This window comes from Manacus candei, unplaced genomic scaffold (assembly GCF_025592945.1).
Source record: "Manacus candei isolate 608988 ecotype Guabito, Panama unplaced genomic scaffold, ASM2559294v1 h1tg000023l, whole genome shotgun sequence".
Classification (NCBI taxonomy): Eukaryota; Metazoa; Chordata; class Aves; order Passeriformes; family Pipridae; genus Manacus; species Manacus candei.
Genome location: NW_026138071.1, coordinates 150873 through 176242, shown reverse-complemented (window position 1 = coordinate 176242; position 25370 = coordinate 150873). Strand labels below are relative to the sequence as shown.

Genomic DNA, 25370 nt, shown 5'->3' with positions numbered 1-25370 from the left:
AGGCTGGTTGTGCCTTATTAATGCCTAGGTACAAGACTGGGTTTTTTCTTCATTCTGACGGGGATTCTTGGACTCTCAATGAGCAATTAGTTTAAAAAAGCTGTCCTGGGGAGACAGAATTAATACTAAAAATCCCAAGCCCCAACTTGAAACACTTCAACATGTCTGAAATTTTGTGTATTTTTTAATTCATTAAAGGATACATTCTTAACGAGCAATCTTCCCAAAAAATACCTGTCATCTATTAAAAAATAAAAAGTAATATCTTTTTTAAGGTTTTACAAGTTAATTTCAATAATTTTCATTTAAAGGAAAAATATAACGTCATATTCCCAGAGATGAATGAATGTCCTGTTTAACAGATGATGCTTCAAGAGTTGTTTGGGGGTTTTTATGTTGGTTGGGTTGATTTTTTTTCGAATGACATTTTCAGAAAGCATAATTACCTCAGGAGTTGACTTTCAAAAGACTGTTGGTGGCATCAGCTTTTTCTTGTCTTTATTAGAGCTGGTGGGAGCCAAGACTAGATTGTTGGCTTTTTAACATCTGTAAACTACGTGATACCTGCTGCAGTAGGAAAATAAATAGCCAACAGCAATGCATGAAGACATTATGTGTAACGTGGCCTGAACTAGTACCTCACTAATGTGTACATAACCTGCTTTAGAGAACCATATCTTAACCAGGCTAAGGGCTTAATTATTATTGATTAGTTCTGCCCACTCTTCCAATATCAGTCGTTATTGAAATAATCTCTGTGTCCCTCATTAAACATGCATCTGTTTCCATGGGAATGCATTTTTAAATAAGAAGTGCTATTTGAATATTATTGGTTTCACTGGTTGTTCAGGCATTTGGTACTGTGGTTGCCCAATCTGTCATAGTTAATCAACTCTCATCTCTTAACACTGGCTGCAGTTATCAATGAGTTGAGGATTAATATTCTGGGCGAAGCAGATGATAAATCATTTGTATATAATTAGTGTACAGCAAGGTTACAGCTGACATGAATTTTTATCTTAATTATGAGAGAAATTTGTTCCATTAATTTAATTTAGTTTGCATGAGTGGCTAGACACCTAACAAAGTTAATCTTACACCTGTCATTACAACATTAAGGAGAGGCTCATTTTCAAGCTGTAGACACAGATACTCCAGTATATAAGGATAATGTTGCTCATTCTGATGTGAAAATAGATGATCGTAGACAGAAGATATAGAACCTACCCTCTTTAAAGACTTCCCAAAGGATTTATGTGCGCACATTACACAGATTCTAATCCAGTTGCTGCTGTACTGAATGGACTAACTTTCCTTCATTCTCCTTCTGTACTTCCTCACGAAAGAGGCATGCAGTGCTTACAAACAAAGGGGAAGGTTTTCCCCTTATCTTTACGGATATGTATTTTAATTACTCTAACTATATACATATAGTTAACATGTGACAATGCCATAGCACTTGTATGACATGATATCTGCATTAATGGCTATGGGTGAGGAAATACGTGCTGCCTGCAAGCCAGCCTTCTTATTTATGTGAAAAAGAATTATTCATAACTTCATCTACTACACAAATGGCAATTATGCAGGCATTTCTGAGGTTTCAGCACACTGAATAAACCTAAATTCTGTGTTAATTATCCAAGCAATTATCAAGTCTGATAAATCATACATGATTGATAGATAAGGTGGGGCTGTTTGGGTAACAGGATATGGTGTTAGTTATTTTGCTGATAATTAACCAAGCACCTAAATGAAACAAGACTATTTGTGGCATCCCTTATGAAAATGTTTATCTTTATAGATTTGTTGATTATAGTTATTTTATTCTGGTAGGATGACTTCGAAAAAGAAAAGCCAATACCCGAGTCTTTTTACAGCTAATGAGATGAGACTGAATACAGTGGAGACAGAAATATAACTGAAAATTGCATTCTGCACTAGCTCAAGCCCAAATACATATTTGTAATACAAGCCACAGTCTCCTTCACATTTGCAGCATAAAAATAACCCTCAAACAGAAACATTAATTGAACAGTAACTCAGATTAATGTTTTGTAATATTAGTTCACAATTATTACTCTCAGCTAGGGTCAAGAAGTATATAGTTGGATATTCACAAAGAAATGGCTGATTTAAAAACAAAGAGCTCTAATGGAATTCAATAGTGCTTTTCAGTCATTCCAGTTGGCATCTCTATTACCTGAAATGATTCACAGTCCATTATGGGAGCTTCCATGCTAATAGAATGTCTATCTTCTGTAATACAGACACATCAGGGCACTAACTGAGAATCTGTCACAATGAATTTCATCTAGATTTCACTTCATCTCTTCATGGACTGTAAAATTTGCTCGTGTACAATGCCTAAATTTACTGTGGGTAATTGAGAGAGATCTATAGATGCAGCACACAGTAAAAAGCCGTTTTCCAAAGATCTATTGTAAATTGTGCAGATTTGGTTCAGTTGGGAAAAGAATATGGAGTGCTGGACACCACTCTTTGCTAATTAAATGTTTTTGGTGAACTCTGAAAATATTTTGAATAGATCGCAGTGAACAGAAAAGTGAAAACAGCAATCCAGTTACAGTGTCTCTCTTGCAGCTAGAAAGGCAATGAAAAAGCTTTTGAAATCTAAGAAACCCAAAAAAGAGGTAGGCAAATGAGTGAAAGTAAGCTCCATTACCCCTTGTAAGACTTATGGATCATATCAAGTAGTCCTATGATATTTATATCTGTCTTGTGTTTACATAGTGCAAAGTGGGATATTACCCACTTAATCTGACTTCCTCCAGTTCTTTAGAAAATCCTTCTTAAATAGGGCAGGCAACTCCATTTTATTTTTGTGACTGAGATTATTCATCTTCAGTGAAAATGTTGCTGTTAAGTTCTATGCATGGACTGTTGATAAAAAATTAAAATAACATTTAATGCGTGGCTCATTTTTTTTCCCAGCTGAATACTTACTGCTCTGCTCATGAAATAGATATCCTGAGCATTTTCAACCCTTTCTGTCTTTTTTTTTTTTAATTTTACTTGTTCCATTAAAAGCTAAACGAAGTTATTGGTATCCTTACTGATCAAAGACTTTAATATTTGTTAGACAATTACAATTGTGATATATTCTATAGCTTTTTTCCTAAGCCACAAACAGAATAATAGCATCACGCTCCACTGCAAGTGAAGTGATCTCAGCCTTTACATTAGGAGAAAATCAGAATGGTATGACTGCAGTTCATTACTGAAATAGGTAACTGATGAACTGAAAAGACAAAGGGCATTGTTAAATGAAATGTCATTATTAGAGCTGTTCATGTTTAACAAATGTACTGTAAGTTAATTCAGTGGTGCTTTCTCCAAAGTTCTCTGTAGGACATTCACCATCCATGTTTATGTCTTCACATGTTCAAAATATTTTTATTTTCTTTGTGAAAACAACACTAACTAAATCTTAAATAAACACCAGTTAAACTGTTGTAAAAAATGATACATCAGCTTTTGTCCAAGGTTTACCTCCAGAACTGTGGCTCACCCAGTGATCTCTGAAAGACAAGCCTTTTTGAATGCTTTTAAATGTTTATGTATATTATATTTGCATAAATGCCTCGTTTCCCTTGAAGGAAAATGGAAGGTAAATCCAGAGTTTCATGGGGAAAAGATTTAGTCTTCAGGCTCCAATTCAGCAATCTATGACTATGCAACAAAGCACTTTGGCACGTGTTTAATGTCAGGACCTGAAGCATCTGTTTTAATATGTTGCTGAATTGGGGCCTTAAAGCTCAAGCAGAATCTTGGACCTTGTATTTTAAGAGCTGTGTAAAAGTGGTGTTCTGATATTAAATAAAAAACATATCGTACTTTCAGCATCTGTGGGAAACTGTTTGCATTGCCCCAGAGGTGATAAAAATAATTTATGGACTCAATATTTCTCACAACAAGGAAATGACCTCAGCTTTGGCAATCTGAGGTAGTTAGTGAAGCTTTTCTGCTACATTTATAGATCTACTTGAGCTACATATTCTTTGACCTGTATTTTAGATTTATTGGCAGATACATAAGTCACTGTAAATAACCTAAAAAGCAACTGATGCTCTGTGCATTTTGTGCATGGGCTGATTGACAGATTAAGAAGGGCTCCTTCTTCACAAGTGATTGAGACTTGTACCCTTGCTTGTGATAAATATGTCTGTTGGGGTGCCACGTGAATTTTTTTAACCAAAAATTTGAATACGACTGGAAGATTAAAAGTATATTGATACCATAGGATGTGTAAATATGAGCTTGAAAAGAAAATATGTACTTATGCATGCAATATTAAGGGAAATCAAACTCTTGGGAGCAGCCTTAAAGCCCTCTCTTCTCTGGGAAGTCTCACTGGCTTGGTACCTCTCTTAGGAACAGGAGTGCAGAGTCCAAGTCTCTGTTGCAGAGCATTAATGGTCCAAAAGAGCAGGGCAAGAAAGGTTCCTCTGGTACCTTTCCTTCTGCTATGACAGTACTGACATTGAGATCAGCACTGTAAACAGCTGAGGACTTCACCCAGAGCTTGCTTTTGTCTTGAAAGGTTTTGAAATAAAGATTTGGGCCTTGAATGCCCTATTCAAGGCGCTCCTCCAGTGCTTTGCATAGCCCTACAGGACTGAGTAATTACCTCTGTATGTGAGGAGGGAGAGTCGAGCTGGTTTTCCTCAGGTGAATCAGGCCCTGAGCTGTATTTGATGGTCTGACATCTGATTGGAACTCACAGACCCCACAAGTATGTTTTTTTCATGACATTGCCATGGAACTAATATATTAATGACATCACATAAAAATCCCTGCTATCTTTTCATCCCTTTTTCACTTTAGGCAAGGAACTTAAAAGTTACAATCAAATATCTATACTGACATCTCTGTCATTTGCCTGCCAAAAATCGGAAAAAACCCACCCCCCCTCTGCCATCCTGCCACCAGAAATGAGATTAATTTAAAGTGTAAGGCAGGAATGTAAAAGTTTACTCTCAAACTCTTTGTTCTTTGTGGCTTTAAACTGATATCTTATTAACCCTTTCACACACTCTTTTTAGCAGTAAAAAAAAAATTGGCAATACAAAAGTTTTAAAGCAACCCATAGTGATACACTCTCATTCTCTCAGATGTAGCATAGGATACATAATAAAGAGTAAAAGTTTACTCACTTGAAACTGAGCTTCATCCTCATCTGTTCAGCTATGCATAGGTTTTAAATATGGATGTAAGAATTACAAGAGATTTTATCTGTATCACCAAAGACATCACAAACAAAGCAAACATGACCTGGATTACTAACAGATATGGATGAATTAATATTTTCTGCCTCTTGAATGTGCTACAGGCGACCTGTGCATTGGAAATGAACCTTACACTGTCTGAATATGGGCAGAGCTCTGTGAGCTCTGCAGCAGCACCATCCACCAGGCAAAACATATTTTCTTGACTCATTTCCCCTCATTTGTTTAACTTCACTGCCATCTGCTGTTAAGGAAGGGAACCTGGTCCACAGGCCCGAGAAATAGCTGTGATGTGCCCAGGTATGACTTGCCATAGTACTTCCAACGTTTACACATTTTTGATGTGCTGTAAAGGACAGGAAGGAAATAGTTGTCCGTGAGATTTGTGTCCCATGGGACACTGTGCTACTGCTACCATTGCCAGGAGTTCTGCTGTGTCCTACTGAATTAAGTGTTAAAATGGCCCCTGACTAGATCCAAAGCAAGCCTGGCCCCTCGCAGATTACTGCTGGTTGTCATCTTGTGCATCCTTATACCTCACCCAAGGGAGTGTTTTATCACTGATACACCTTGTGAAGACTCCAACGACACCAACATAAATAACACCTTCCTTCTTCGGGCATGTTTCCCTTCTTCATCTTCCTCCTCCTTTTGCTCTAGAGAGAAAGTCTTCCTCATGTCCCTTTTCACAGCACTATTGCCCTATGTTCCATAAAACAGATCCTGGGAAATCCCATCTTTTCCACCTAGCTTAAAAGAATGTAGAAGAACAGCTTGAAAAGTAATGAGTCATTATAACATCTCTCATTTTGTGCAGGGGAAGCGCTAGGCAGAGAGAACTGGAGCAGATGGATCACCAGCTCTTCTCATTCAGTATGTCAGGTAGTTCCTTCCAGTCTAATTCATTGATGCTGGTATTTTCACTGCACTTAACAAATAAAATAACTCAGTATGGGTAATGGATTGCAGCCAGGAAAAAACTAAAAAACCCCTACCAAACAAACCCCCCCAAGAAAACCCCCCCAAACTGTATATATATATAAAGGTTATGAATTAAAAAATAGAGTTTGGTTATGGAAAAGATGTTAAAAATGGAATATATTCTACTAGTGATGAGTGCAGTTAAAGACAGGAAGTCTGTAAAAGCATGACATTTTCTATTTCTTCCTATGTATGTGTATCCAACTTTGACTCAATGACTTAATCCTTTGGCCTGGTTCAATATAAAGCAACAGAAAACTTTGCTTTGACCACAGGAGGCTTTGGCTGAGACTGTCAGTAAAACTACTGTGGAATATAAAGTGATATTTGAAGATTAACCTAAATACTGTGTTTAGATAGTTAATCTGATGGCCTTGAATGGTAAATGATGATATTACAGTTATATATACATTTACTACAAATAGTATATTTTTAATCTACAATGTCAGGAATAGGTTTTTGTCAGTAGCAGTTTACTACTCAGGTATTAACTCTTTCCCCATGGCAATACTTTCAATCTCCTTGCTTTTCTGATTTATTTTTTTTCTAATTACTAAAAGGCTTGATAATCAGTACATCTGTAGAAAAAACAAGATTCAGTCTATCTCCCCTTATGCGCTAGCAATGAAATTGCATTTCAGTCCTGATCTCAGAATATCTGTCACTATCAAAGCTAAGTTATGAACTATATGGCAGAGAAAATGTAGCTCGATTTTCAGATACTGTGTTAAGTGCAGACATGGCATAAGTTAGAAAAATCTTATTTTGCCTTATAAAAGGAGTGAATTTGATATGGAATTGAAGAAGCATGAGAATGGAACACCAACATGTCAGTTCTTAAGTAGAACAACATCCCTCGGGCAACAAGATTTGCATGAAAAAGTCTCATCCAGCATTGTTAGCACAGGATTGTGTTGTGGTGGGCAGAATGTATTAACAGGCATACTCATGTCCAAGCCTCCTGAAAAACCTCGGTATCAGACATGGAACAAAATACTCTGAAAATGAAAGAGTTAAGGAAAAAACTTTGGAAAGAAGTTGGACTAGAGCTGACCACGGTCAAAGGCCAGAGATGCTGGATTTTTTTCTTTACGTTTTATTTTTTCCTAAAGTGTTTAAAGTACTTGTCCTGACTCAAACCCTTTCACCACGCATTTCTTTGTTTCCTTGGTTTCTCCTATGACACGTGGTTATTCTCCTGTGAACACCCACTCTTTTGCACAACCACCCATCATATATGCAAGCAGACTTTCATAAACTAAAATCTCTTCAGAACTGACTCAACATTCGAAATTTGTTGGAAAGTTCATGGGAAATCACTGGCACTTGGTACTTCTGACTTAGTGCATGGCATGAGAGCCACTGCTCACCTTCTCACTCTGGAACTCCCAGTCCACTTTATCTTATTGAAAGCAGACTTGAATTTTCTCTCTCACACAGACCAGCACAGGCCTCTTTTCTCTGAGCCACTGTGAAACATGCTGCTTCACTTCATACACACTTCCAGAAATAAAGGCGGGCGAATCCTGATGTGATGTTCTGATAGAGCATATGCAGCTCATTTCATCCTACTTTCTAAACCAAAAAGTGGCAGGATTTTTTTTTTTTGGCTACACAAAAGGAGAAGCATAGCAGATGGATCGACTACAAGACAGCCAGTTAGGGAAGCTAAGACCAACAAAAAGGAAAATGCATTGTCGGATTTTTCTTTAAATCTGCAAAGAGAAAGGGAACTGGGTGAGAGAGTCTTGCCAGAAGATATGATGACAGAGAAGTGGCTTTAAGCTCAGTAGAATAGTCAAGGTAAAAGGTTAATTATTGTGGAAGTTATAGTGCCTGAATTAATGGGTGCAACTGCACCTCCTCTGTTAGAAGCAGTTCCTGGATTCAGTCATTTCTGCTCCATGTGGACTGCACTGAACTGCCAGTGTATAGCATTGCTCTGTGCTCACTGCTCAGCTTCCCACCAGCCCCAGGCTTCCCGAAGTGCAAGGAAGTAATGTCTGCTAAGTCCATTCTGCAGGGAATGGACAGTTTTACAGGATGGCTTTTTAGTTTGCAAAGAGTCTGAGTAAGACAAACAACACATCTCTGCAACCACAGGGCATCACAGCCTGAGGTACAGTAAGTTCTCAGAGCAGGTCCAAGAGATGGGAAGCTGGAAGAGCTTTTTGAATGAGCTGTGACTTTAATGGCCATTCTGAACAAACTAGACTGGACATCATATGGCATATCCCAGGTGTTAGTGTACCAGTAGGAACTTTCCTCCTAATTTCAAAAGTCATAGAATTAACAAGGCATCCTTTTCCATCTTCTCTTTCTAGAAGGCATAGTCCCTGGTAACAGGGCGTGCTTTGGGGATAAGCAGTATAACTCCAAACATATTACTTCCAGCCTTTCGAACTCACAGGAATATGAACTACTGGAGACAGTGGAGAAATTAGTAGGAGAATTCTACAACAAAAGACTTCATTAGCCTTGAACTGCAAAAAAAATCCAGCACAGTCACTGGAGTCAGACAAACTGCTGCATTTGAGGAGACTGATAAGAAAAATGCTAACAATCTTGGAGGCAAATCTTTGTCCTAAGTGGCCCTGCATAAAGGATATGAAGCTGTGTAATAAGACATTGCCAATTCTCCTTGTTTGTATTATGAACCTTGCAGTATTTGATGTTTGTTTATAGCCCAGCTCCCAGAATCAAGAGATTACGTGAAAGTCTCTGTTTCAATTAAGAAACAAAGGTTTCCTTCATTTTGTGTTGCTGAAAAAAGGTGTGCAACCCTCTCCCCCCCAAAAAACCAGATAGAAAAACCTTCATAATGATGTATGATTTAGATATATTAAATTATCTAATTTAAGTTGATTACATTATTTATGAAGACTGAATTTTTAATGCTCATTATTTAGTAACACTAATGATGCTAAACTCAAGGGAGGTTTCTTCTTTATTTTGCATGTAGCTCTACTAGATGACTTAACAATTGAGCTGGAACTTGAGTCTTCCGGGCTTGGGGCTCTCTTGTCTTCTATTTTTGACTTCTGAGACTTTTTCTGACTCTGAGAAGCCTTAGAAGCCTTGTGCAAATTGAAGGCTAAATCTTTTGGGTTGTAACTTTTTCCTCCCTCGCTCTTTTGGGCAATAATGGACCTGTTTTCTAAGTTACCATTCAGTATGAGTGATTTTTCTCTGACTACTAAAACCTTCCTCAATATTCCTCACTGCACAAACAGCAGGCTTATCAGTTGAGCGTTTCTGCTACAAAATGTTCAACATTGAAACAATCCTAACACTTTTAGAGGGCATCACTGGCTGAATAAAGATTTATCACCCCACTGCTGTGAGATGCTGAGAGGAATCAGGACATCACTTTTCTTTCCTGATAATCATGGTATGCCCTGTGCTGGCTTATTAAAAAATGCTGCTCAGTTTTATTCTAGGTGACATTCTGATGATTTTCTTTACACTTTGGGGATGTAGTGCTGTATTATTTTATCAAATAAAAGATTAAATCACTATGATGTGAACCAGGTTCATATGATAAATTAGAAAATAATATTGTAATTATATGAACATTTTTTCATTAATTATATACTTGAGTCCCACATCACAGTTAAGAACTTCCATGGTTTCAACATTCTTGACCTTCATCTAGTTTTTGGCAAGGTTCCCTGATGTCTAGGGGGTTTTGAAGTGTAAGAGTTAGTCTGCACAAAACACAGACTTAGAAAACCAGTTCTTTGCAGACTAAAATTCCGGAAAGTGTTTTCTAAGGTTATTATAACTACTAACTGCTTTTATAAATTCCTAACTAAACTCACATTAACTTGACCTTGAATTTTAATGAAATGGGCGCCATCATCATTGTGAAAAAGAACCTGTTCAGAAAAACTCTGTATTTTATTTGTTAGCATATTTGGGTTCAATTTGTGCTGAAATTAGCTATGATTTGCAAATAACAGTCAGGTTAAGATCTATCCTTTCTCCTTAGCTCTGAATAGCTAGAATGGCAAAAAGTAATTCATTTTTCTTCATAATTGCTTCTGTGGAAAAAGAAAATCTTTGAAAAGACAGCTAAGCCAAGTTTCTTGAACGCTGTAAGAAAATACTTGGATCACACACAGAAAAGCCTTGAAATGTCCAGTGCAATAAAACTTGGGACTGCATTTCATGGTGCCCATAAAACCTTCTCCAAAGCCTCCTAAAAAATGTCTCAGAACAATTCATAAAATGTTTGATTCAAATTACAAGAATTTCTCAGTGATTTAAGGGACAGTAGAAATAAGGTCACTGTCAGCCCCGATTTGTTTTCAGGATGTTCACTATTGTACTCCTTATGCATAACTGAGTAATGAATTAAAACACATTGAAACACACTGAGGCAGGCTTTCCAAAGCACAACACACCAGGAATGTATTTTCTAATGGCAGCAGAATACAGTGAAGTGCCTGGTGTCACCAGATGGTGCTCTTCCACCATTTGTCAAAGTGTTTGCCTGAGTGTAAGCAGGATTTGATTCTTAAAAACATGTGTGATTCTAATGGCAGTTTTGGATTATGCCAGAATCTACTGCTTAGAATTAGTCTGAAGATGGAGGGAGTAGTAGTGAATGCTGGCAAAATTTGCTTTTCGTTTAGGATTAAGTTGCAGTCAGAGTAAAATTCCTAAACATTGCTCGGTGGGACTCTTTCATTTCAGAACACACACATGTATAAATTACTCAAGTTAAACTTGATGTCTACTCAGACTACACACAGCTATTTTTTTTCTGCAGGCTATTTTCCTTTTCGCTTAGCTCTGTCCAAGGTTGCACTGCCAGCGCTCACCTTGTATATCTACCTTTCTGTCTCTTCTACCCCTCCATCACTGATATTTTCTCTTGCTCCTCTTACCACTTCTCTGCCTTTTTGATTCTCTTTCACAGAAATTGATATGGAAGAAGAAAGCCAAAAAAACCCTCCTCCACCTTAGATCATCATTCTCTTGGGGGTGAGGTGTATCTGTGAGAAGTCTATTACTGTGTCAGATTATCTCACTCCATGGGGAAATTAACTGTTCATTCTTACAACTATTTGAAGTTAAGGATGTGCCATATTATTATGACATGTAGAAGGTAAAATCTAAATCCATATATTTTGCCTAAAAATGCTACAGTGCAAATATACATCTCTCTGCCCCTTTGTAAGGATTTGCAAGCCAGTAATCCTTTTTTTTTAAAAAAAAGTATATTATAAATGACTGGGCTTTTTGTTTTCCAAGAATTCCAAATCAGTTTTGCTCATAAATAAATAGAAAAACAAAGCAAAACATTACTTCACTGTAATCTGACACAGCTGTGATCTGAAATTTAATATCCTAGCCCAAATCATAGACATAAAGTGCAAAGGTTCTCATTTTCTTTGTATCTTCTGAGGCTCAATGACTCAGACTTAATTAGTTGTTTCATAAAAGACCTCTCCCATAGATTAATTTCTTTTGAATGTAACAGCTACAGATGACCTGAGACTTTCATAAGAGAAGATGTGTAAAGGCCCTGTCCTTCACTATAGGTAACTACTTTGTGTCCGGGTGTGCTGTGCCTGTCCTTGCCTGAACTTTGGAATGTATATCCATGTAGAAACTCAGAAACTCCTCAGTAGCCTGATTTTTCACAGCAGCACTCTCTGAAAATCAAGCCTCTCAAAAGTTTCTTGAAAACTGAAGTAGCCAGAATGACTAGTTACTTGAATATTCTGATCACAATATTTGAGTGATGTGATCAAAATCACAGCACTCCAAAAAGAGAAGTTTGGTAAAAACTTCAGTATTCATCAAATACTTTGTTATAATATTCTCTTATTCTCCACACAGACTCGTATGAGAGACCTTGCACAGATGAAATCAGAGAGAGGACCAGCCACCAATTTTGTCAGCTTCTGTCACGTAGACCATGAGGGAGCTGTGCTTTTTTTCTTACCAGAGCCTCAATATTTTCACAGTCTTTTCCTCTACAAATTCCACAGGCCATAAGGTCTTTTCTATTCTTCCTGCTTTAAAAAGGAACTACTATGTGGCCCTTTGCAAGCTACATCACCAAGATGACCATGAGCAGGAGCTTCTTCTGTTTCCACATTCATTACCCCCACCTGTTTTGCCTGTGTTTGCCTTGGATTTGGTTGGGATGAACTAACTGGTAATTGAGCTAAAAATGTGCATGTCCATATTGCCAATCTTAATAAAACAATATTAAAAATGACACAAACATAATTTTCAAGGCAAAAAAAATCTTCTTGTCAGCCTGTATGTTTTAAACTATTAAATGCTGAGAATAGGAATTGTTCAGAGGAGAGACTGAATAGGACCTTGGCTGGACTGGACGTTCTAGCTGTCATCCATGAATAGGATAGTGGGCATGTTTAAAACATCACTATTTACTGTTATGTGTGACTGCTGAAAGGGCACAATAGCTTGCAAAGCATATCAGCCCATTTGATAGGATGCAATGGTCTGCTGCAGCCCCTAACAGTGGCTACTGTAACAGGTCTGTGACTTTTTCATTTCACAGTGCACAGTCTCACTTCCACTGATGATAATTGGGAATTTGCAATTGCCTATTGAATAGTTCCCTATGCCTACTACATCTGAGGAAATAGATGAAGGGGAGCTGAACTATAAGGAGATGGGACACAACCGAGACAACAAATAAAAGAAAAGTAAATGCATGCAGAGGAAGATACTGTTGCTGTGCCCCGCAGTATTGCTAATTCCAGAAACCTGGATGAATACAAGGAATCATTTCGTTAGGATGGAAGTGATCTCTGTGCTGAAGCTGCCAGGCAACTAAATGCATTGAAAACAGAGCTCATCCAAGATATGAGCCACAGAACACACAGCAAAATTTGATACTGACTTTGGAAGATGTGGGTTTAGTTCCCTACAGCTGGCTTCAGCTTCTCCTGTAACTAGGAATACAACTGGGAAGATGCAGTCATGGCAGTATGGAGGTCCATAGTCCAATGCAGTCACTGGGATCCTTTCCATTTACTCTGAGATCTGTCCATGACACTGTGTTTTATGGAACGCATAAAAGAGTGTTGTACCAGGAATTTATACTTACATTATCTGTATTTTATCTATTATCCAGAATTTATGAAAATAAATATCTTTTAGGCCTTCCCAGCATAGAGAATATTGGAAAGTGACTTAGGTTACTTTATTTATCTAACTGCGTCTGCCCTACAAAGTGAGGAGCCCTTGCTGTGGCTGTTACAACTCCATCTCAGATTTTATTCTTAGTATCAAAAGAAACAAATATGTGCTAAAAGATACAGTGGAACCTATTGCTACATTTTCAGTGGTGACCGAGTCTGATGATGTCACAAGTCCAGGCTGAACAGCAAAATGAATCACATGGCTATAAAAAAAAAGGGAGGAAGCTCTTTATCTCAGTTCATGGGATTGAAATGAATGAAATTGAAAAATCAAGACAGGATTGTTCAAAGCAGTTGCATCAAGAGTCAGAGCTCACTTACCGTCACAGATCAAAATAAGGGATGGGAAAGGGGAAGGGAAAACTGAGACTAAAGCTGAACCTGCTACAGATTTGCAAGCACAAAATCTAAAGATCTGAAGGAAGTGGGTTTTTTGGGTTTTTTTTTAGATGGTACCCCTCTTGGGACTCTTTTTAAACCTAATTGGTGCTTAGGAGATTGATTATCTGAATGTCATAGGGGACAATGGCTCTGCCTGGGTAACTGGGTGAATTTGCATCACAATTAAGTATTAGGAAGCAATGCCTTTGCAGAGTATTTTATTGAGATTCAAGTGATCAAAGATGAGTTGTAATGACAAAAGAGAAACATTTTTGTATTTTTGTGACTTTCTTTTTCCTTTCCCAACTATATACCAGGTGAAGGAAAATTCCAGCTTTCACTGTAAAGAAGAAAAATGTTTCCAGTCCTTATGGTATCATAAACATAGAGCAAATTAAAAGACCCTATTACATTTCTGTAAGTACATCATTTCAAGTCAGCTTTGTGATTTTGGGTTCCAGTTGCATGAGTTTTAAAGTTCATAGGAGTTAATTAACCCTGTCTCCCTCCTTTGCTTTACTATGCTCTAAAAAGCCAGAGAAACAGTTCAATTTCCCAGGGTAGGTTTCTTCCCTCCATTGTCTGATACTCAGTTACTATTGAAGCCCCTAGTCCATACTACCCTTGGCTTTTTATTTATTGTTTTTCTTTAATGTGGATCTTTTAAAGAGAATTTTATGACCATGTCATGGCTCAGAAAGCTTTTATCCAAGTTGGTGTTTCTTTTCAGCAGTTACCTTGCAACCTTCACTGACTGAGGAATCTGAAGGTCACCTTCATCCATTCCTAACACTCTCCTTGTTTAAACCCTTCTCCTTGTCCCTACTTTTTGCTTGTTTGTTTCAGTCTTCCTCTCCACGGCAATCAAATTATTGTCATACAGTTCTCTGTGAGGAGAAGGCAGACAAAAAGCAGAACACCCATATTGCTCTGGTGACCACGTTAACCTCTGCGACTGCATAACAGTTTTCTGCAGCTCTAATTAAGACATGGCCTGTGGTTACACCAGGTCTGATCTTGTCTGGTATATTTTTGCTTTTATTGTTATTATTGTTTTGATCACTCTGTGAGGACAGCAGTCAGTATGGACTGGCTCACATATGTTCTGCTACCCTCCAAGGGATGGGAACAGCACTCTTGTGTGGCTTCTCCTGTTCCTTGACCTCCCTGAGATGCTTCTAGCCACAGTCTAGTGCATGGTTTACTTTTTATAATGCTCTGTGTATGGCAAAGAGCCTGGAAACAGAACACCTGTGGTAGACTTGAAAAGAGACCACTGTCACCTACTTCTGGCCGTCGCCAACAAGAATGCTGTCCTGTCCCCACACTGTGCCATGGTTTGCTACCAAGCTGTTACCACCCATCAAATCCTCCTGCATTAGTGTGATTTTATTCAAGAGTCCGAAATGTGTTGGCACCCAGACAGGGCATGGGCACAGCATCCAAACCTCAGCACACACCCATCGTCCCTCAGGGTCTGCCCAGTGCTGCCAAACCCGGGATGTGAGGCCAGGTTCCAGTACATCCAGGTGCCTGCCTTCCCACCAGGCTACACTCAGACCTGGCCCCATGATGTGCCCACTGCTGGGGGGCAGAGGCAGCACCACATTGTGGCAGTGCCAGGGTTACTCGGCGTGGGACTGGCCACAAGTCCTACAAGGAACAGCTGAGGGAGCTGGGGGTGTTTAGCCTGGGGAAAAGGAGACTCAGGGATGACCTTATCACTCTACAACTCCCTGAAAGGAGGTTGTAGCCAGGTGGGAGTCGGGCTTTTCTCCCAGGCAACCAGCAGTGGGATGAGAGGACATAGACTTAAGCTGTGCCAGGGGAAGTTGAGGTTGGACATTAGGAAAAATTTCTTCACCGAAGAAGCGATTAGACATTGGAATGGGCTGCCCAGGGAGGTGGTGGAATCACCATCACTGGAAGTGTTTACAGAAGGACTGTACATGGCACTTTGTGCGATGGTCTAGTTGACAAGGTGGTGTTTGGTCACAGGACAAATTCGATGATCTCAGAGGTCTTCTCCAACCTAATTGATTCTGTGATTCTGTGACCTGTGTGCAGGGCAGAAAAAAAGAGAGTTAAAATCCCCTTCAGCAATCAGGTCACCAAAGGGAACCCGGCTGGCAATGAGGAGTGTCAGCGCCCTGAGGGGCATCAGCGGCCGTGAGGCACCTCGCGGTCACAGAGCACTCCGCAACTTGTCCTCCATGCCGGCGGGAGGCCTCAGGACCCCTTGGAAAAGGAAAAAATGAGGGAAAAAGCGCAGTGCGAAGAGCAGTACAGCTGAAGGGAACCACCCGGCGCCTGAGGGCGGAGCCGCGCTCCGAAGAGCCGCGAGCACGGGGGCACTCGGGGGCGCCCCCAGGGGCGCAGCCCGCGGGCGGGCGGGGCCGCGGCCGTTGCGCTCCGCGCAGCCCGTCAGTCACATGAGCCACCGCCCTCCTTCCCCCGCACCCCTTCGGCCGCGAATGGCACGGCCCGGATGCGCTTGTACGCAGGGAGGGTGCGGGCGAACCATTGCGCGGGGGCGGGGGAACCCGGCAGCCGCCGGCCGGGAACACCCCTTCGCCGGGGCGCTGCGGCGGCGGCGGCGAGCGGACGTGACAGCGGCGCGGCCGGCGGAGCGCGATGGGGGTCCCGCGGGGGCAGGAGCGCCAGGCCCCGCAGGAGGTACCGCAGCGCTCGCTCCCAGCCCCCCGTCCCCCCGAGGCGCGGCCGCTGCTCCCCCCGGCCCCGCGGCACCGGCGTCCCCGGGCTCGCCGCCTTCTCCTTCCCGGAGCCTTTCCGGGAGCCCGGCGGTCGCTGCCGCGCCGCGGGCTCGGCCCGGGGGCGCGGGGGGCGCGGGGAGGCCTGCGGGGCTGCCGGCAACGCTGTGCGGGTCACCTTCGGTGCTCCACCGCCCTGCCGGGTCCCCGCTGCCGGACGGGATCGCCTGGCTCCCGTGGGAGCGAGGGGAGAGCGGGAGGGTGTCCCAAACACTGGAGGTGGGGAGGGTGCGCAGGTGGGTCCCTGCAGCCCCTCGGGGCAGACCTGCAGCCCTGTGACCCGTCTCTCCGGCCTAGGGCTGAGGTGTGTGGGAGCTCTGCGTCTCTCCTGAACCGTGTGTATCCCTGGAGCTGTGGGGTTTCATCCTGTGAGGTGGGGACAAAAACGATGTGGTGGCTGTGCTGGCGCTCTGCGGTCGCTCTTCGGAGCACTGGAGCTCTCCGGTTTGCCTGTCACACTTTACTTTTGTCACTGCTGTGCTTTGAAATTGCATTACCCCTCCAAAAAGTGGAATTCCATGTGGATTTCTCCTCCTGTTTTTGTAAAAGGATTATAGAAGTGTGTCCTGGTTTTGGCTGGGGTAGAGGTTAAATTGAGGTGTGTGATTTTATGAAGCCTGAAATTGAAGGAAATGTGCAAAATGGAGAATAAATTAAGTGGCTTGTGGCAATAGGGCGGTCTGTCTAGCTGGAGGCAAGCAGTGGACCGGGAGGTTCAATAGGAAAACCAGATTAAAGTATTTAACTGGGTGAAAAAAATGTGATGTTAAATCCATGTAGAAATGTACCTGTTTCTTTAATGTCTTTCATATTAACAACCAAGTTGCATATGGTAGTCAAGATTTTCCCTGATGTGTGGTCTGTGCTAAGGTTAAGTTTGGAAAATGTTCATTCTTCAAATGAATGAGAAATGCTCAATTAGTGTTGTGTTGTTTGTTTGTCAGGTTGAAACGAGAGAAGATGAGGAACAAAACATCAAGTTGACTGAAATTTTGGAATTGTTGGTGGCTGCTGGGTATTTTCGAGCAAGAATCAAGGGATTGTCACCCTTTGACAAGGTGAGACCACTGCAGTATTTTTAAACCCTTTTTTTAAGTATATGAGGTTCATGTATTTCACTAGTTTGTTTAGCAGTGCTAGGTGACTTTAAAAAGGACACTTGCAACCTATGAGGCTTTCTTGTGTAAATAATTCTGCAAATGACCTAGTTTCAGGCAGACAGGACCTCCTCAGTCTTGAAAGATGATTTCGTGCAGCAAGGCCTGTTTTAAGGGAGACAATTGGATGCAACCTAATTGCTGTCTGCTTTTTTTGTGGGTGTTACAGCCTGTGGGAGAGTCATATCCAGGGAATTTCCCCCCTTCTCTCAACTGCAGTTAGAATAATGAGATTTGATACTTGTAGAAAGCCTGGTAATTTTAAAAGCAAGTATTCGTTAATGAGAAATGAGGAAGTATCTGTGTAAGAATGGAACAGTTATCCATGTGAGATTATTTTGGGGCTGTTTTTACATATCTTTAGAATGTCACATATGTTAACCTTTCTTTGTCCCAGACAGGAAGTGTGTGATACTGACAGTGAGCAAAGTTCAGGTTGAAGAGAGATTTCTGAGTTGTTTCAGTGCTGACTCTGTGAGAAATTCCTAAACCAAGGTTTGAAAACACACAACTACAGAAGCCTTGAAATGGACGCTTCTGTTTTCTGCTCTTTGATCATAGCACAGCCTCGCTTTACAATGCAATTTTAGTTTCTCCAAACTCCTTGCTATTGCTAAGTGTAGCTGCTCAGGAGTCTGTGCACACAGGCACGGAGTAGTTTGAAAGAGAGTGCCCTAGGATGTAACATTGTTGTGTTTGTGTGTAGAAGTCAGGTTCATACTTACCTAAGAACAATTGCAAAGGTATCATTTTACGACAATGCCCAACCTCACAAAAAGGAGCATTGCTATTGCAAATGCTCAAGGTGCTAGTGCAGAAGGGATTCTGGAGGTTAACTGTTTCACAGGGGAATGTGGGACGGGTGATGTGTCAGAAACCTTGTCTAGAACAAGGTTCCCAATTTGCTGGGTGATATTGGTGAGTTACTCCATATTTTAATCCCTTTCCTGTTCTTTGCCTTTGCATATATTTTAGGTTATCTTGCCTATGTTTATGCAAGGTTGTCTTTAAATATTTATATAAAGTTGACGAAATGGCTCAGGAGTTTAAATATGCCTAAGTATATGTCAGATTAGGGCCTGAAATAGAGATTTCTGTAGAGCTGAGGATTTCCATTGCTGGTACTGTGTCTAACACTTGCCTTAGCAAGCAAGGAATAGTACTATCAAATGTGTATGTATAAAGGTAAGTACATGAATGCAAAAATTATGATCCTTGATAAAATTTTAATCTGGTCACTTTTTAGAGATCATGACATTTAACATACTGTTGTATGTTAAACATACTTTGTTTTATCCTTCTTTTTTTTTTTATTCTGAAAGCTGTTTCAAATCTAAGGCTAAATGAAGCTGAGAGAGGAATTTAGAATATCAATAACTGCTGTTTTTTTTCTTGTATATGTGTATTGTATGTAGAAGTTGATATGGTTCTGGTATCTATTTTGGTCTCTCCATGAGAATACTGAGGATGGAGAGAACACTACAACCTGTAAGACGTATTTGGTTTTACCTCTTCAGTTTATAATGGAACTAACTCTGCTGTTGTTCCTTTGATAGGTGGTAGGTGGCATGACGTGGTGTATCACTACTTGCAACTTCGATATCGATGTTGATTTATTATTTCAGGAAAACTCTACTATTGGTCAAAAAATGTAAGTTGGTTAAATGGCAAGTGGGGTATTTTAATTCTTCTTAAAAAAGAGGAAGCAGGTGGGGAAGGGGAAGTTACCTGCTATTTGCCTGTTTCTAAGAAAGATTTTCAGTCCAAGTTTCCTACTTTTCAAGACTGCCTGTTTGCAAAACATTGCACAAGTTTCTGGGTTTCTCAGACTGTAGTTCCACAAACTCTAAAACCAGAAAGAAGTTTATTTCAAAAAAGGCAGTGCTATTCCCGCTGGGCTGCCATGCTCTTAAATGCTTTCACTGCTTAGTAGGGATATGTGTGGCTCCTCACCGAACTGGATTGGGAACTGATCCTGATTAAACCCTATTAAAAAAAAAAATAAAAAGAAAATAGTTTTAACATGAATGAATTCCTGGATCCAGTTCTCTGCACAGCTGCACAGATGCTTGTGCTGGCACAAGGGGATGATGCAGAGGCCAAAACAAAGGGCAGAGGGAGACCACGCTGCTGGAAACTGGAGTGCAACATTAGAAGACCTTTCCTGAGTACCCTCTGTCTGCAGTTCTGCTGTGTAAATAACCTCTGACTCTCCTTTATGGTTCTGGGTTGGAATTGTAGGCATCAGCAAACAGAATTTAAAGCATGTCATTGTTGCCAAAATAGTTACCTGCCCCATGCTGGGTGGGAGATTTCCTTTCTCAGACTGACCCAATGAAACAACTCTGTTTTGATTAATTTCTTATGCATGGAATTTGCTCATAAGCCAGCTAATTCCTGTATTAGGGAGGTTATAAACTTTTTTTATGCTGAGAAAGGGAACACATTCCAAACACATGCATATCTGTGATAAAAGAGCAATTAAAATTTGCAGAAAATAAGAATAGCCTGACAAGTTACAGTGACATGAAGAGACTTGTTTGCTCAATGTAGTTGAAAAGAACATTTCTCTGTGCTGTTTTCTTGAAAGTCGTTGAGCATTGGCAAGGCTGTTACACTTTTAAAAGTAAAGATTTGTGGGTATTGCCATTGCCCTCGGGGACACTCAAATTTTCATAGGTTACTAACTACATAAAGCATTACCAAGTGCAAGGAATTTAGTAGAAGCTAGGAATGAAGATGGTGGTGATAATTTTTATAATCACCAGGTTTTTATAATTGCCATCGTTGTTATCCTTAAGAACAGCAGGATAGGAAATAGTTAAGTTGTCCTGAAAATGTTCTGTTATTTTTCCAGCTGACTGGATGCAAAACTGGCAAAACAAAAACCAGGCTCCTTTCCCAAAACAGCAACAATGATTTATTTGTAAATCTGAAGTGTTCAGAATCACACAAGCATAGGCTGTTTTGATGTCCATGTAATGTTTGCATTGGTGGTGGCTCAGGGCTTCTGTGGTGTTCTCAAGATAAGGAAAAGTTAATTGTGTTTTCTCAGTATTATTCCAAAGACATTGTGATGGTGTCCTGTTATTTAATTGCTGGGTTGAAATAAGCACGGGCATACATTAGGAGAGGACCTTGCATCTATTGGATAAAACTTTTGTTTTAATTGCATTTGCTTTGATTGTGCTCCACTTCCCTTTAATAGGTGTAACGTTTCAGGCTCTTTTCCCAGGCTTTGGCCTCATAGCTCTTGCTCCCGTTTTGTTCTTCCAGAATATCAGTTGTCCATTTGGGCTGTACTAAATATCACTGAGGTCAGTACTGGACCAGTTACTTTTTCTCCTTCATGGAGAAATAGCTTTGGTTTTCCTAGTAAATTTTTCATCCTCAGTGCTGACACCTACTTTAAAAATGTACTTGGCATCACTTACAGCAAAAAAATTCCTTGCCCTAAAATAAAGAATTTAGTGGAAACAGGATGAAGGTTCTGTAGATGAATCCCTTGTGGTAGGATAATCCTTTCACTTTACCAGATCCTACCTGAGCTCTAGAATGAGATAGTTACCAGCAAATTCAGTTTTACTCACTTGAAAACTATGTGAAGTATACTGTGTACTTAGCTTTTAAGTGCAATATATATTTAAAACCATCAAGTTTCAGGACTAGCATCAAGGTATGTTTTGGGAGTTCTACCAAACAAATTTTAAGTCCTTACATTTGATTCTGTACTTTTTAAGTGCATATCTCTTATTATAACTGTTCTTAAAGCTAGTGTGGGCATATACTAGAATATGCAAAGGTGTTTGTAGATGTATCTTACCTGGGTATTTCATCTGACCAGACACGCAGATTTAGAAGGTTTGTGTGTAATACTATAAATAGAAAAACTGCGTACAGTGGAAGCAACTAGAGGGGACTTAACTGTGTTTGCAAAAATAATTTGTAATTTACAAAAGAAAAACACATCTGTGTTTTTGTTGTTTTATAATAGTGCCTTAACTGAAAAAATTGTGTCAGTATTACCAAAAATGAAGTGTCCTCATCGTTTGGAGCCACATCAGATCCAGGGACTGGATTTCATTCATATATTTCCTGTTATACAGGTAATAGTAATTTTATGGTGTATTGGTAGTTTCCTGAAAAAGGCCATAAAACTTGCATAAAAAATTTAGCAAAGCTTTGTATTATTGTTTGGCTCTTTGTTTAACTTTGAAATGAATAGTCACAGAGAAGTAATTTAATGTTTTTAAGAATGGAGTGACATTATGGATGATAGAATCCTTAAGTATCATTTGATCCATATTTAAGAAGACGGCAAATCAAATTCTCTAAATCCTTTGAAATGGAGTCAGATTCTACCTTTTGTGGAATACCTGCTTATTCCATAAGCTTAAGCACAGACTGTAAGTTACGAAGATAGTGAATCAAATGTGAATAAGGCTCAAGGCAGTTGGGATTGTTTCTTTAAGCATAATACATCCTTAATTCTTATCACTTAAAAACTGTATGGATGGAAAAATGCATTGCTCTGACAAGCACCACTAGCTAAGCATGTGCATATGCATAGTTCTCAAGTTTATTAAGGTTTAAGCTAACACTTGATGTTAGTGTACACAGCTACCTGTGGTATTTTGAGAATCCTTGGCATGTTGTTATCAGTTTTTGATTTTCCTTTCATGTGCACACAGGAACATGTCTTTGATACATAGGGAAAATAAAGACTGTTAAGCAAGCTTTTTTTTTCATTAAATATCTCACTACCTCCTACCTTTGAAGGAATTTAGCAAGAATGGAATCTAAGTTCCGGTTTGTAAGAAGTGGGGAAAACATCTTGATGCTTTGTCTTATCTTCTAGTAGGAGTCTCCTGAGCGAAACCACACTTAACTGCACTCCCCACAAAACGTTCCATGGTGTGTGCTACTGTTACACAGCTTTCAAGCTGTTCTGGTGCTGCCTAAGGTGGAAAGTTTGTATCTTGTTAATAAGACTTTTTACTTCTGAACTCCTTGTTTCCTACACACAAAAAAAAAAATAAATCCAATCCAGGTGAATTTCTTTCCCTGGTCACTTGATGACAAGGAATGGTTACGTTTATTAAATACTAGGCTTCTTTCACAGGAAAAATATTACTCCTGCTGTAAGAACTGTAGCACAAGGTATTCTTTTCTCTGACCTGCTTTATCCAAAATCCTGGTTTGAGATATTACCTCAGGAAAGGAGAAACATTAATTCTAAGCAGGGAGGAAATCTGGGTTTCTCTGAGAGCAGTGGTTCTCAGTAGCTGGCCAGTAGGTGGTATAGCTGACCCATACTTGAAGAAGTCTTTCTTGATTGACTTAGTTTTTTGTCTGTAGAGGATCTTTTTTTAGAAATTGTGGCTTTCTGTCAGGTTCCTGTGAAACTCTGCCTGCTCCACACACTGTGGGTTCCTCATTTCATCCCAGACAAGACAGGCTTTCTAGAAAACTTGCTGATGTCACCAGCATACTCTGTTCTGAAAAAGACCATGCAAGAGCTGTAAAATGCTGACTACACCATGTAGGAATTATGTATTTGATAATGACACTTTATTCAGTGCCCTGTTAAATTCAGGATTCCACTTGCCATCTGTAAATCTCGAATCAGTGCCCAACTAATAAAAAAGCTTGCTCTTCTGCCTGGCATTGTGTCCCAATACCTCTTGCACTGTGTAAACTAGTCTGGTGGTCTTGACAGGAAAAATTTAGATGAATCCTTCCCGACAGGAAAATTTTAGATGAATCCTTCCCAACAGGAAGAAATTAGGTTGAGTTGGCTCACTGCCACAGACTGTAGCAGAACTTTAAAAAAATAATTTTAAAAGAATTCCCATAACAAATATTCCAGTGGGCAGAAATGTCGCTGTTCTTCCTAGTAAATTGTGCTTATGTTCACAGACAAAAGTATGTACACAAACTTGTGTTGAGATGTACTTTGTAATTAATAGATTGCATTTTCATCTCTCGTTGTCATCATCTTCCCCTTGCTTTCCAGGGGTTCATGGTTATAGCACAGGAAACAGTTGCTGGTTCAAACTTGGATCCCAAGATTGATCTCATCTCTTATGTGACCTCCTGCACGGGCTGTCAACAGCCAGCAGGATTTATCTTCTCCAACATTGTTTAAAATGTACTTCAATATTTTGTGGCTTTTTGTGTGGTCTTATAAATGTCAGAAGTCTTTTTTTCTTACGCAGGCATGTGGTTCTTCATGAGCACTTCATAGGCTTGAAGATACATCTTTTCACAGTGGAGCTGTAGTTTTTTATAACAGAGATCTATAGTAGGAAAATTTCATAAAAGAATCATATGCACAGAAGAAGAAGAAATTTGAAGTTTATAAAATAGCTTATACTGAATCACTTTGTTAGGATTAGGTCCCTGGGTTACCATGTTTACAAATAAAAAAATCACTTGTTCTTGTTTCTGTGCTTAAAATGTGCTTTTAGCTTTTATCATGTATTAAAAATAATTATGCAGCAGTTTGTTGTTTGCTGCTGTTACTCTTCTTCTTTCAACTGATAATTATTTTTTTTTTCAGTGGCTGGTGAAACGTGCAATAGAAACAAGGGAAGAAATGGGAGACTATGTCCGTTCTTACTCTATATCACAGTTTCAAAAAACTCACAGGCTGCCAGAGGTACGATGAAGCCAGTTCCTGTTTCTGTTATGATGTGTCAAATGCTCAGGTGCAGTACCAGCTTCACAGCTCTGAAATCAGCACAATACACCAGAGTTGCTTTTGCTATCATTTTGTTTTGTTTCCTATGTATAGGAGGAGGGGTGGAATGAGCTTGGATATGTGCCTGTAGTGCAGAACTCAGTTCTATTAATTCCAAATTTAACACCTAGAACCCAAGTTTGTCTCGTAACTTAGTAACAGTATTAAAGGTAGATGGCCCTGCTATTGGGATAGACAGATTTTACTAACTTGAAATGGTTTGGATTTTGTTTTGGGGTTTGTGCTTTTGGTTTTTGGTTAGCTTTTTGGTTGTTTTTTAAATTATTTTTAATGCTTAGAAACTAAAATAACAGTAGAGAGTACTTTTCTCTTTTCCACATAAAGCCTATCACTGCTTCATTTTTTTATAGTGTAGTAAAGATTGGAGATCCCAGTAGTGTGCTGGAATTGCATTTGTGTCAGGTCCTGTATAAGCAGAGAGCAGGACTGCCAATCTGGATACAGTTTTAAAGACCTACCCAGCATCTGATGACAGAAGCAACTACATTTCTGTGTTACAAGAAATCACTAATGTTTCACCAAATAACTGGACAACTCAGAAACTATTTGACAGCTTGGTTTCACAGAATCATTAGAATGGTTGAGATTTAATCTCCATTCTGGTCTTTTTCATTACCTCCATTAATGTCTTTCAGGATGATGAATTTATGCAAAGGAAAGAGAAAGCGATCAAAACGGTTACTGATATCTTTGTAAGTATGTTAGATTTTTCCTTTTTCATGATCAAGAAACAAGTGGCTTTAGTAATGGAATGGTGGTAGTTAATTCTGTTTAATGCAGCCAGTCCTGGCTTTTCTCACGAGAAGATACCAATTAAGTTACATGTTGAGGTTCATTCTTAGAACAGGTCTCAAATGCCAATATATGAGATTGAAAAC

General features: G+C 39.7%; 1 protein-coding gene across 1 annotated transcript in view; it reads left to right on the top strand.

The window, feature by feature from the left end:
* Positions 1-16336: 16336 nt before the first annotated feature.
* CCDC93 (coiled-coil domain containing 93) overlaps positions 16337-25370 on the top strand; it is a 39226-nt gene continuing 30192 nt past the window's right edge. Inside the window, exons 1-6 of the mRNA XM_051788070.1 lie at positions 16337-16477; positions 17517-17630; positions 19286-19380; positions 21724-21835; positions 24292-24390; positions 25128-25184. Of these exons, the coding sequence (XP_051644030.1) occupies positions 16436-16477; positions 17517-17630; positions 19286-19380; positions 21724-21835; positions 24292-24390; positions 25128-25184 (519 nt within the window). The 5' untranslated portion in view covers positions 16337-16435. The remainder of the gene's footprint in view (positions 16478-17516; positions 17631-19285; positions 19381-21723; positions 21836-24291; positions 24391-25127; positions 25185-25370) is intronic.